The sequence below is a fragment of the Cygnus atratus genome, chromosome 4 (assembly GCF_013377495.2).
Source record: "Cygnus atratus isolate AKBS03 ecotype Queensland, Australia chromosome 4, CAtr_DNAZoo_HiC_assembly, whole genome shotgun sequence".
Taxonomy (NCBI): domain Eukaryota; kingdom Metazoa; phylum Chordata; class Aves; order Anseriformes; family Anatidae; genus Cygnus; species Cygnus atratus.
The window spans coordinates 36292095-36305224 of NC_066365.1; the positions used below are offsets into that span (position 1 = coordinate 36292095).

Here is a 13130-nt window from a genome sequence, read left to right on the forward strand (position 1 = left end):
AGAATGAAGAGCCTATTAAAATAGGGTCTGACCCTGACACATAATGGAAGTCTTGCAGGAGATGCCGAGTGCCCTCGTTTGCCTTTGGGTTTAATACAAGTTGAGGCAACTCATCCTCTGTAAGGAACAAGTACTAAGAGTGGAACTACTTTCTTAGCCTGTCTGTCTGATATTCTGAACACTGCTTCTGTACTTGGGTGAAAATAGCGTGGAATTGTGAAGAATTAGGGGACTGTACAAGGCTTGAGACACTTACCTGTTGTTAACTAAGTATTTTATGGTTGTCTCTTAAGATATTTCTGTACTGTATGGATCAGCTATTGAATTGAAACAATAATACAGCTTGACAGAGATTGTATATTCTGTTTGAAAGGCTTTCAACATGACGTAGTGACTTATTTTTAATATACTGGTAACTGTACACGTGGTCTAATTTTAAAGGAGTATTTGCTTTAAAAGCACTGTTAAGGAGCATGTGATAGGTTTCTGCATGTATGCAAACAAAACGACACAGATTTCTGTGGCTCGAGTGCCATGTGGCTGCATTCCCTTGGATGGTGAAGGGGCATGCAAGTTTTCTGTAGGTGAAAGTAAACTCAAGGCCGTGACATCCCTTTGTCATACCCTCATATCTTACTCTGCTGTATGACTTGCAGAAACTATTTTTAGCAAAGGGCTTCGAGTTTGAGACTGCGTCTTGCCCCATGTTCCTTCAAGTGCCCTAATTTCGTGGGAGCCTCTGGCATTTTGTAAAAACAGTTTCTAGAAATATTTTGATCAACTCTGCAGCTGTGAAGAGAGGGATAAGAGTTTTGCTGAAAGCTAATGTAGCTACCAGTTTGCTATTTAAATTTCCAGAGCCAATTTAACTATACTAGAGGGTTTAGTGTGGATTGGTACTCAGCTTCATGTGTTGTGTGGTTGTGTTTTTTAAATATGCAGATAAGGTGCATATGGATGTAATGATGAATATCTGCTGATCTCAGACGGCTGGTTAATTTGCTGATCAAACTAGGTCCACTCAACGTTCAAATGCAAAACCGTGTTGAGAAACCCAGGGAGAGATAAACTAATGGTTTGTTACTGAAATGGTTTAGGCTTGCAGTGAACAAAAGGAAATTCCTGTTGAAATGCTGTGGTTTGACTGAATCAATTACATACCTAATGTGGGTGATCTTTATGTCTAGGTCAGCATTAGAAAACTGCATCTCTCTCTGGTTGCCTGGTTTAAACAAGTTTGAAAATTTGCAAAGGTTATGTATGGAAGGAAGCTACAAATACCTTTATCAGGAGATGTGACAAGTATAAGCTTATCAAAAAGATGAGTGGTGACTCATTGAATATCCAAGTGTTTTCACAGGGTTGTTTTATCAAGTACTTTAAGAAGGTCACAATAAGGGTGAAACCTGGAAGTGAAGTTGGACAAATTCAAATAATTACCACAGGATGACTGGTTGCTGAAAAAAAGAAAAAAAAAAAAAGGAAAAACAGTACATTGAGCATCCATTGTATCTCATCATAAAAATGTCAGAATTTACTAGACTTGGTACAGAGACTACTGAGTGATTGAAGGACAGGGACATGAAATATATCAAACTAAATGATACAGCACTTCCTAGTGGACTTACATTCTAGGAATTTGTTGAATAGTCACTTTCAGAAGTTTCTCCTGTTGGATACCATAAAGGATAGTTTCTGTGACTAAGATCTCTGTCAAATCTCAAATCCCTACTTGAAAGAATGCAATTTATAGTCATACTAAATAAAAATGAAGTAATTTGCTACAGGAACAGATGGGAGTGTACCCTATATTTTTTCCTTATTTCGTTTTAGAAATGAAGAGGGGATCCCATCTGAAGCAATATTTGACACACAAAATCAGTTTTGGAGTTTGGGAATGTAGTTTGCTAGTATAATAAACAACTGAAAATAGTCTTGTCTCATAAAAGTTAGGCATCTTAAATAATAGGCATAGCTGCCAATTTTATGTTTTTAAATATCCTACTGAAACCTCTGCTACACTCAGGAGATGTGGTGCATGAACGATGTGCCCAGAACAGCACTGTTGAAGCTGCACTCCTATTTTTGTTACTGGAACCTGATTTGGCTTCTTATGGCTCGACATGGAAGAAAAGTAACTCTGTTCTGGAAGCTCATCTGAATGCTGAGCAGTTACTTTCAGAAGTTGCTGTCATGAAATGAAGACTGATTTGCTGATATTCATTAATTGCTGTCAGAGGCACGTGCATGTCTGCATACACAAATGCTTATAGTTTAATGACAGACTCTCATTCTAGTTCAAATGTACATAAATTATACTACTTGTATATGAGGAATCGGGGCTATAAAATTGCCAAGGAGGCCTCCCGACTTCTGGGTGCTGTAAATCTTAAGTGAGCGCAGCAGTACATTTTCAGTGCAGGGAAAATATGTGGTTTATTCTTTCACTTTATCATATCTGCATGTAATAGAATAACCTATTGGGCATGATAAAGCTACTTATTTCCCTTGGTTTAACAATGGAGTTGGTTATTTTGGACTCCAAGTGGGAGTCCAAAATACTGTACCTCACTGAAAGCCTGTGGGATGGGTTTAATTTACTTAAATTTTAGACAGTTCCAGTCTGGGTGGTGCTTTTATTTTAGAGGTCATGCAAGTGGGAAACAGGGATGAAGACAGCTGTGTAACAGTTGCTAATGCCTATAATAAGTATTGTAGATCTATTGGCCTTTTTTCATTGACATGGGGGACTTTTGATTACAAGTTTCAAGCCTCTTTGAGAATTGCAGTATTATGTACTGGCTTTACTTGTTTTCAATTGCAGATGAGAATTTATAGCAATGATAGTCTTTTATATCTAATTTTTCAAGAACACCGCAACTTGTTTCTTACTAAATGTCATGCTGTGTCATTTCCTTGCTCTTTTCTTTTCACAGGTCCTTTAGAATATTTTTTTTCTAAGAAAGAAGCAAACAGATTATTTTAACCTTTCTCAGTCTTGTCTAGTCCTCACCCCCAATTCAGTGGTATTTTTTGCTATTTTTTCCTCTTGCACCTGTGGATGAGGGGAAAAACAACAAACAACAAACAAAACAAAAGAAACCCACAAAAACCTGTTTGCTAAGAAAATGTTGTGTGAATTTGGAATGATTGTTGCTGAGGTAAAGGAAAAAAAAAAAACACCTAACCCATCTATGGTTAATTTTCCCATATGCTGATATTCCCAAATCATAGTGCTGATAGTTAGCTGGTTTTGCAAATTAGTTTGCAAATCTACACATAAAAAGATATACTAAAAAGGGCAATTATGGTTTTGCTCTTCAGTAATAGCTCCAGAGGGTCCATTATGTTCTAGTGAGTAAACATTTTGACATTCCTACTTAGTTTTGAATATGTATTTAGGAATTTAAAAGTGGAATTGTGATCAATACTGTCTAGTGGGTTCTCTATCAGAGTCATTAGTGTCTGTTGTGTAAATCTTCCTTGGTTTCCAGTTTGGTGATTATATAGAAGTAACCATTCCAGTCTATTAGGCCACTGTGTCCATGCGCTAGCTCAATAATCTCATGCTGATTTTTTGATACTTTGGACACTTTTTTTGTGTGTGTGTGAACGCTTGCCTTTTAAGACTTCTATAATGTATTGATTTAAAAAAATCATGTAGAAGGAAAGAAGCCTAGTTATATGGTTGACAATATTTAAAATAAAAGCTGTTATGAGTGCTGAAAGTACTGTAAATTGGTAGTTGTCATATTACACGTATATAATCATGAACCTGTCTTTTTTCTCTAATCTAGAAGTTGTTGTGGTAGCAAACTTGCATGACGTGTTCATGCTGTAGTGAATCTCTGTGCTTGGTTCTGAACCCCCTGAAAACACGGGATGTGCTCTGAAGAAATAGCAGACAACTGCACAGGTGTAAATTGGAATATGATAATACACCCGATGTCTGAGGTGTTAATGTATTAGGTAAACAGTGGTGAATGTTTTGAGACTGCCTTTGTAATGAATTGCCTTAAATTGAATGCGTTGTTGGGCTTAAGATTTTGCAGAAGAGAGTAATGAGCAAATCTAAATGGTGGTGCTGTCAATAATCACAAGCTTTCTTGCAATGTTTGTCAAAGCTTAAAATAAATTATGTTGTTAGAGCATTTATCACAACTCTAATGTATTATTAACAGTTGGCAGAAAAGCCTCAAAGATTGCAGGTTGGCTCATAAATCAGTAACCAGAGAACCATGTGCAAGGTAGAAACAATAGGATAATGACACACTTGTGAGGTTCAGATGTGAACTACGTTGTAATGCAGCTGTGAAAACGTTACTCAAGTTCTCATGGCATTAGTATATGTAAGTTTGGCTGTAAAGGTGTGGGAATGTATGTCAATCTTTTCTGCATTCGGATGGGTATTCACAAGGTATCTCCAGCATTTCAGCTTAGCCATATAGGTTTAGTATACTCCTTTCCAATTTGTTACCTTTCAAGTATTCTTACAGTGTGAGATTGCTGTATTTCTATTGAAGCTTTGGAGTCTTTTCTGTTCCGTTGGACTATGGAGTTTTCTGTGTGTGCGTGCATGAGTGCACGTGTGACTTAGCATTCTGTAAGTTAGTCATTTCTCCAGGGAGTATTGAAATAAAAGTGACTCTCTTGGCTAAGGATGTACTTCTTCGAAACCATTTTTCAGTGGTGGTTTCAGTTTTCTAGAGCGTGCTCTGTATCAGTTGAAGTATTCAGGTCTGAGCAGCCAGAGTCAGGGTTGCTGTGCAGTGTAGCATTGCGTTGAGATTTAATGTCATTGCTGATGTGTTTTTTGGCTAAATATTGCATGTATGATATTGTTTGTGGCCACGTTTTGCGATGTCTGTAAGATAAGAAGCAGCCAAGTGATTCGATGTCTGTAACGTAACGTATCTTCGGTAAGCTTCAGTGAAATATGTTGTTGCTGGTCTGGAAAGACTTGGATTTGAAGTAGGAAGTAGAAAATGGCGGAAGCGTGGCCCAGGCAGATCTGAAAACTGTATCACCCCTTCCATAGCCCAAAAGCTTTTGTGTATTTTGGAGCATTCTCAGCCCCAGCTACATGCGTACTTGTGCCTGCACTTAACTGAGATGTGGATTGTTGTCGTACTGTTGGAATGAGGTTTTTATATGTATATAAAAGCACATGCATTTGTACGTAAGTTAAATATCAGGCAGTGTTCAGTGAGGAACTCAGATGAATTGGGTTCTGTTGAGAGAAGGGATCTTGCATTGTAGGCTTCTTATTCTACCTTCATATCATATTGAATCCTGTAACGGTAGTCACGTGTGCAGATCAGTGAGATGTCTTGGTATGTTTTAAGTCCCTTACTTAAGCTGGGCCTATTTTTAAATAACTAGTTGTGGAATCTCTGATGTTGTGTTGTAAAGGCACTTGAGAATGTCTGTTCGCATGCCTTAATTTAAATAGTCGTTAGTGGGTTTTGTTGTTGTTTTTTTAAGGCTGTTCAAGGTTTTTAGCCACACTGGATTAGAAGAATGTTATGCAGAGAACTCATAAGTCTTTAGTTTAAGTGTTGACAGTTGCGATACCCATATTGCCACTTAAAACACCATGATGTAGATAATGCCAATGCAGTGTCTGGAGGGAGGAAGCTGCTGTCTTGACACTGCTCATGAAGAGATAATGCAGGGATCACGAAGTTGTCTGAAACAACTGGGCAGAACACAGAGTAGACAAACATAATCCTTGATTTCCTTAGTAGTAATTGCTCTGAAGTGGTTGTAGTGCTATCCCAGACCCATATGTTTTAGCACTCGCACAGGCCACTGCATCTCGGTGGCACCAGAACGCTGTTTTTCCTTGGTATGGCGAGTGCTCACTGAGCTTTTGTTACTGAGGGCCTGCGCAGTGCCACTGAGGTATACGAGCTGACTTGTGGCACTTGTATTTCCGACAGTACTTGGAAATGGAGTTTATAACTACAGTGTTACGAGAGTATTTACTCCTATTTTTACTATGAACTGAAAGACTTTCTCTTTTTCTCCCAGCTTAATACGATCCTGGCAATCCCTACTGCCTTCCTGCTGTCTTTGATTCCTTCATTTCTCTTTCTGCTTCTCCTTCCTGCCTCCAGATATTACAGACTTACTCTCCAGATAGCGAAGCCCTCCTTTCCCTTCCACTGCTGTCAGAGGCAGACCTTTTAACCTGTCTGCTTTGATAATTCTTTTTAGTCTCTTCCCTTTCTTTAGTGTCTACTTTGACCCCTTGTTTAACTTGTTCCTTAATCTTTCTTTCCTCTAGCTCTTTTATGGGATAAGCATACTTTAATCCTCCCTGTTGTGTGCCTACCTGTCCTCAACTCACTTGCTTTGCCTGTTACTCTTTGATATCTGGAGCTTATTACTACTTTGTTTACAGTAACATCTTTTGCAGTTGCATCCTGGGTTTTAATGATGTCCTTCAAATGACCTTTCCAACAAGAGCTAAGAAGTGTCTCTCTTGTTCCTGCATCCGACTGACACTTCTGATTTCTGTTGTTCTGCTTTCTCTCAGTCATTTTCAACTACTTCCTTCAAATTTATTACTTTGGAGGATTCATGGCGTGCTGTATCCAGAGTTGAAGTATATATGAGGAAAAAATTTAAGATAAAACTGCATGTTCTTCAGTGCTAAATTGCATCTAGATCTGCCTCAATACTGGCTTGCCCAAACTATGCTTTCACCTTGCCTTTCAGAGATCCCTTCCTGTGCATTTGGCCGTGAATTCAATTTCAGCGTGAATCAAACAGCTGCTTAATCTTTCTTGTCAAGTTCTTCCTCCCATTGCTTTTGATGGCTGAAGCGAACATCACTTCACTTCCTGTAACTTGTTCCATTGACTTCAGCATCTCACTTTTAATTGGTATATGTTTCTAAGTATTCGTGTTTTTGCTGTCTGTTCTGCAGATTCTTTTAGAGAAGGAACATTTCCTTTCTATCTCTTTATCACCTGAAACTCTGAACTGGGTTCATCTAACTTTGTGTTTTCAGTTACTGGAAGATGGTTTTCCTGATCTTGGGAGAGATAAGATGTGGTTGTATCAATTAGTTCTTGCAAAAGTAACTTTCCTGTCTGGTTTTGCTAATAGAAACCTGATGGGTGTGTTATTGGAGACAAGAAAGACTTTTGAAGCTCTGTGGGCAAGCGCTGAGTAGACAACACGTAGCAGTCTCTGAGTAGGTTGCAACCAGAATAGTTTGCAGTTATCTCAGTGAATTACTTCTTAACACATGAAAGAAACCTAGGGAAGGAGAAAGACTAATAACATGAGTGGACTGGCATGCTACACTAAGCGACGACTCTTGCTATAATCCATCAATCTTCCACTCTCTTGCACTGAAGAGAATCATGAAAACACTTTATTTTGTGTTTTGAAGTACAAGTTCTCGTATTGTGGTATTGAATAGAAGTGGAAGAGCTGCTTGGCCTGCAGAACTGTTTCACTTCACAACATGTTCCAGTGACAGAGATGGTAAGAAGATAAAACAATCAGAGCGCTTGATTATGACACTTCAGATTATGTTCATCAGAACTGGGTTATTATTTCTAAGAGGAAAATGTGAAGTTAGAGCTCTGAAATAGAATACTTAATTTTTTTTTTAGTGTTGAGTGAATAGCAGTTAAAGGAACACACACATTTCCTTCCCCCCCTAACTCTTTCTAAAATCAAAACACATGGGTTGAGTCTTTTTTTTTTTTTTTTTTTTTTTTTTATTAAGCAGTAAACCAGGAACTAGGTTGTCAGGATACTGTTGCTAAACCATTTCTTCACTGAAAGCAACCTGTGTGTGATATGAATCATAGAATTGTGAAATATTGTTCATGATTCTATATCCTGCTGGACAAATAATGTAGTCTGGCTACCAGCTTGTGCATGCTGGGCTTCTCTACTTAAAATTTGTCTCCTTTCAGAATAGAACTGCTTAAATTACTGTGTACTCCTGTTTATAAATTGTCAGTAGATGGCAGCAGCAATCTCTTCAAGTAAGTTGTAGTTTACCAGCCAAATGAGCATTATGCTAATGTTAACTAATCCTAAGAAAACCCACTCTACTGCAGTAATTCACTGAGGACAAAGCTTGCTTTTATTTTTTGTCTCAAACAGGATTTTGAAGGCAGGGACTGCTGATGAACCTCAGTTTAGACTTCTCTGAGCTGGATGGTGAGAGAAGGGAAAGCAGAGAAGCTTGAATCATCTCACAGCGGCACAGCAATTGATACCGGCTGGCCTGAGAAACTTGGTGGTAGATGCATCTTACTTCTACCATCAAAGACTCTTCTGGCTAGTCAGTGCTTGCTGCACCACATACTTACTCATTAGTGAAGGCTGTTTTTAGAAGAAGGGAGGAGAGGAGCTGTATGTACATATATACATCAGTGTGCTGCTCTTGGAATTGTATCCCAGATGATCCTAACATCTTTTCTTTTGCTTTTATTTTTATTTTTTAAATTTCTGTGGTACTTTCTACTGCAGTGGCTCTGAAGTTTGAGTGCAGCCTGATCTATGCTACTTGCCTTTGCAAAGTGAAGCATGAAGGGTGGTTTTGCTTTGCCCACGCCCTTTCTTTTCTTTCCGCTGAGCTGGGCTGAGTTAGGAGGATATACTATGGCTGCTGAAAAATGCTTCAGGCAAGGGGCCATTTTCTTCTTCTGGAGAACCTAACTGTAAGCCAGCTGCCATGACTTGGTGGGGATGAGAGGTGACTTCTATGGGTTGTTTTTTTATTGGCGTGGGGACGAAGGTGGTGAGGACATGGTCTTGGTTACACTGGGACTAGAAGTCTTTTTAGGAAGGTGACATGAAAACTGAGGGAAAGAGGAGCTCAGCTAAATTGCAGCAAAGGGTAGCCATGCTTCCATGGGCTCCTGGCTGTACCAAGAAGGAAAAAAGCCCTTGTTTTCTAAACCTCTCTCTTACTCTGAATTTTAATGGGACTTCTGCTTTGAATAAGTTGAGTGTCTCTAAATTATAAGTTAATTTTGTATTCTAGCCTTAAATTTAGTTTATCAGTAGCAACTAATGAGTGTTGAGGATAAAATAGTGCTTTCTCCTTCACTATCTCTATTAACCACTACTATTTATTATTTCTTTTTTTTTTTCCTCATCAACTCTGAGAATTGAGCTCTTCACAGTGCCACCAGAACTTATTTCCTGTGTGGTGATAGCTAATTTTAAGTCCAGGTTATAAAAGTGGTTGTGTTTTGTCACATGTGCACAGCTTGCACTTCTCAGCGCTGAGTTTTATTTAATACATTTTCACTTGGTTTGTGAGGGTAGCGAGACCCTACAGGTCTGCCTTCAGTTTCAGATTTGGGTCTCTTTTGTTGCATTAGCAAATGTTATCACCTCACTATACACATCCTTATTCCTGGACATCTGTTAATGCAGGACTTCTGCCCTTTATGCCTTTGCAGGGTAGTTTTTCCAAACAATTGGTGAAGGACCTTGTAAGACTTGCTGAATGGTTGAGATAACTCTAATAAACTCGTGACATGTGGCTTCCTCTGTAAAACCTGTTAACTCTTTACCTTCCTATTATTTACTTTTAGAGCTTTCTCTTTTTATTTTATTCTGTATTATAAATTTCTACTCATTTGGTCAATGCAGAAGAGTTTTGTCAGAGAAAGATTTAACGTGCTATTACATGCCTGCTTTTGTAGAATGTTGGTAAAACTAATAACAGGCAAATTACAGGATTGGTTACATTACTAACTTCATTTAATTTTTATTTAGGTTATTGTATGCTTTTTTTAAAGCTGAAAATTTTACCTGCATTAGTCAAACTTGCACTTGATGATACTTAGAGCTTTATCCCACCTAACAGACGTTTAGAAGAAATAAGAGGTGTGTGTGTTGGAAACTTGTAGCTGACGTCATGCACACTACATATTGTCTTTATAGAAAGAAGGAATCAATGGCATATTTGATGCATTAAAAAGAATTGCTGGGTTTGGGAGAGGGTTGTCTTCTCCCCCTCCCCCCTTTAAGATTTTCCTTGAACTCTCAATAAAAATTCCAGCTAACACCCTGGGTGTGTGTTTCTTTAATCACATGCATCTGGCCTTTTGTTTGCTCTTGACTTCCCCAAGTTTCAGACTTTGTCTCGTCTTGACTATTTAAAAAGTCTGCTTGATATTGAATACATCCTTAGAGTTCTGCCAGTGACCTTTCCTTTAGAGCAATATTTATAAAGAGTAGAACAGATGTGGAACACAGGCTCATGAAACAAAAATGGATCTCTCTGTACTGTTTCAGAAGAGTATAAAAGCTTTCCTAATATAAGAACGTTCTGAAGTATTCCCATGAGAGAAGATATGCCTCAGCATTGCTAGTGATGTCTCCGTTTTATCACAGCTTAACACATGAGTGCTAATGGATCAACTCTTTAGAGGATGACAATTAATTCTATTTCTGCTAAGTGCATTGCAGATACTACCACAGTGTGGTACCTGAGTGACAAGCTCCTGTGTCCTACCAGTATCGGGTGGTTTGATTTCATTGGAGTGGGGATCAGGGGATGCGGTGCTACTGCTTTGAGCAGATTTACCAGTGATTATGAACAATCTGCAGCTGTTCCCTCTGTCTCCTTTTTGCAGGAGTTATTTTGATGATAGTGCCTTGCTGATATGATACCAAGTTGAGGTGAAAGGGAAGTAACTCATTTGTTCCCTTAAAAAGACAAAACAAACAAAAACCTTCTCCTAAAACACCTAGCAACACACCATTTTGGAATCAGTAGGTGGAACTGCTTTTAGCTGACCCAGTCCTTCTTATGTATATCTCCAAGATACATAGGAAAGTTAAACAAACAGCCTTAAAATCTAATAGGACATTTTGAGTTTTAATGTCAATGCAGTTCAAGGGTGTAATGGGATTCAGTTAGTGGCCAACTAACTGGTGTTTTAGAGAAATAAATGCAATATACAATCTGTTTTTACTGGTGGAAGTTTCGGTGTTTTGAGGAGCAAGGCTATTTTATCAAGTGTGGTGAGTAATCAGGGTTATTTGGGCTGCGTTTTATTAATGTTTTGACAAATTCTGCTCTGCTCAACCTGACTTGAATAGCCAGGTATGGCAGTCTCAAGCAACCCCCAAGTTTATTAGCAAGTTGATTAGTTTGCTCTGAGACGTATTAGGTAACACAAATCTTTTTTTTTTCTCCTTATGTGAAGATGGCTGAAGAAAGGGAATAAAAAGCAGAGGAGGAAGCATTATGATGGCATAGGTATTCTTGGGTATCTGTTTCCTCTTTTACATGTGTCAACCCTGTCTTTTTTTTCTTTTAGGAAATTTTATACAGAATTTAAGGAGTAAGGATTATGTCTGAAGTGCTGAACATGTGGCAGCTACTGGAAACCAAGTTACTGACTGGAATATTTCAGACTTCCTGTGCATTTCTCCTTAATGAACAAATGCTGTTGTTAGGCTCGTGGAAGCTCATTTGTGTTCCTGAAGTTTTTTTCTATCAGACTTTCTTTTTTTCATCTACGGTGCAGATGTAGATGGAGCCAAGTTTGTTTCTAGTACCTTGAAAATACTGATTGGTCCTGCAGATCTCACTGACCACTTTTAAGACCAATCCTATGTTTTTTCATATGGTGTTAAGGGATTGGTATTTGCTGCATTTTGTCTTGGAATCTTTCTATTTCTATTCACCCATGATCATAGTATAATCGCACAAAGAGCACAGGATCTGAGGCTTTCTGGTGCTGGTTATCAGAGTTTGTTAGCTAGCTTATGAAAAAAGCTCAATTCTGTAAGTTACAAATTTTTTTTGAAGTAATTTTAAGATTGAGAACTGTGCTCACAAACTAATTAGGAGACAAACAGAATTCCTGTGGCGATGAAATAATTAACACTTCAACAGACATGATTAAAACTTAGGTGTTTGTCTAGCCTAATCAAAAAGATGGCCATGTGGAAATGGAAAAAGTCTATTTTTACCTGTGTTAACACTAAACACTTTAAACATTTCAATTAATTCTTTAATAATGTAGGTCGGGGAAAATTGTAGGTGGGAATTAAATACGAAGCAACAAAAGCTTCAAATCCTGTGACATTCTGTGTACTCTACAACCCAAAGGTATGTTGTTGTTGCTTTTGTGAGTGTAAGTGTAGCTAATTGGCTTGATGTGGTTGCAGCATAGCTGTGGCAGGCTGGTCCCCCAGCTGCCAGGGCTTGGCCCAGGGTACTGGGCAAGGCTGTGGGTTCGGAGATGAAAGCCAGCTGAGTGCTCTGCCTGGGCTGCTGTGCAGATGTATGGGGCTCTGTGCTAGCATTGCAAAAGGCTGGTACGTCATGGAAAAGGCACCATGGGCCAAGTCACAGGCTGTTAATAATAATCAGAGGGTTTAAATACCACTGAAGTTTGACCTTTGTAAGGAAGCTTGATAGCCTCTGCTAGGAAATTTATGCAGTCTGTGGCCTGGGGAGAAGCTGTGTGTGTGTGTGTGTATATATATATATATATATATATATATACACACATATATATGCTTTTATTTGACATGTTGCTTAGTTGTGAAATAAAATTATTTCTGTTCAAGCTATTCGCTACTGAGAAAGAAGGATTATTCCTAGGAAAGGCAATACAAATAAATATGCTAAGTTTTATCTGGCAGATTTTAAACCAGGAAGAAAATACAGCTTTTTTTCCTTACCTCATCTTGCTAATAAAGACTAAAGCATTTTATTTTGTATTTCTATTTTTGTCTTTTTCAACAAAAAAAACCACAACACAAGTAGTGGATCTAGGATTATTGAACTGAGAGTCTGGTCATTTTGAAATGACAAGATATATCCAAATAGTGTCACAGACACAAAAATAAATGACCTGTAAGAAAGTTCAGAATTTCTCATCCTCACATGTTATGTGAGAAGTGAACACCTAGTCATCTCTCTCTCTACTCTAAGACAAGTTATGTCAGTATAGCTTCCTACCACTTCTGGAAACTCTGTAGAGAGTTGAGAGTAAAACATCTGGTGAAGGTTTCTGCCTCTGAATCTGTAGAGATGCAGCATATCTGTCACTAACAAGACAGACTATATTAGCTCACCATGACAGTATACTTGAGTCCATGGGGACAAGAGCAAACACTTT

At 38.4% G+C, this 13130-nt stretch overlaps 1 protein-coding gene across 18 annotated transcripts in view; it reads left to right on the forward strand.

Annotated features, from left to right (window-relative positions):
* The window catches only part of INPP4B (inositol polyphosphate-4-phosphatase type II B), a 293558-nt gene that overhangs the window by 41948 nt on the left and 238480 nt on the right, over nucleotides 1–13130 (forward strand). Inside the window, exon 1 of one of the 18 annotated variants that reach the window (XM_050710634.1) lies at nucleotides 8612–8693. The exons of 15 other annotated variants lie outside the window; for them this stretch is intronic. In XM_050710634.1, coding sequence (XP_050566591.1) covers nucleotides 8649–8693 — 45 coding nt within the window. In that variant the 5' untranslated portion in view covers nucleotides 8612–8648. Of the gene's footprint in view, nucleotides 1–8611; nucleotides 8694–13130 lie in introns of those variants that run through there. 2 more of the 18 variants (XM_050710626.1, XM_050710631.1) reach the window with 2 other exon arrangements.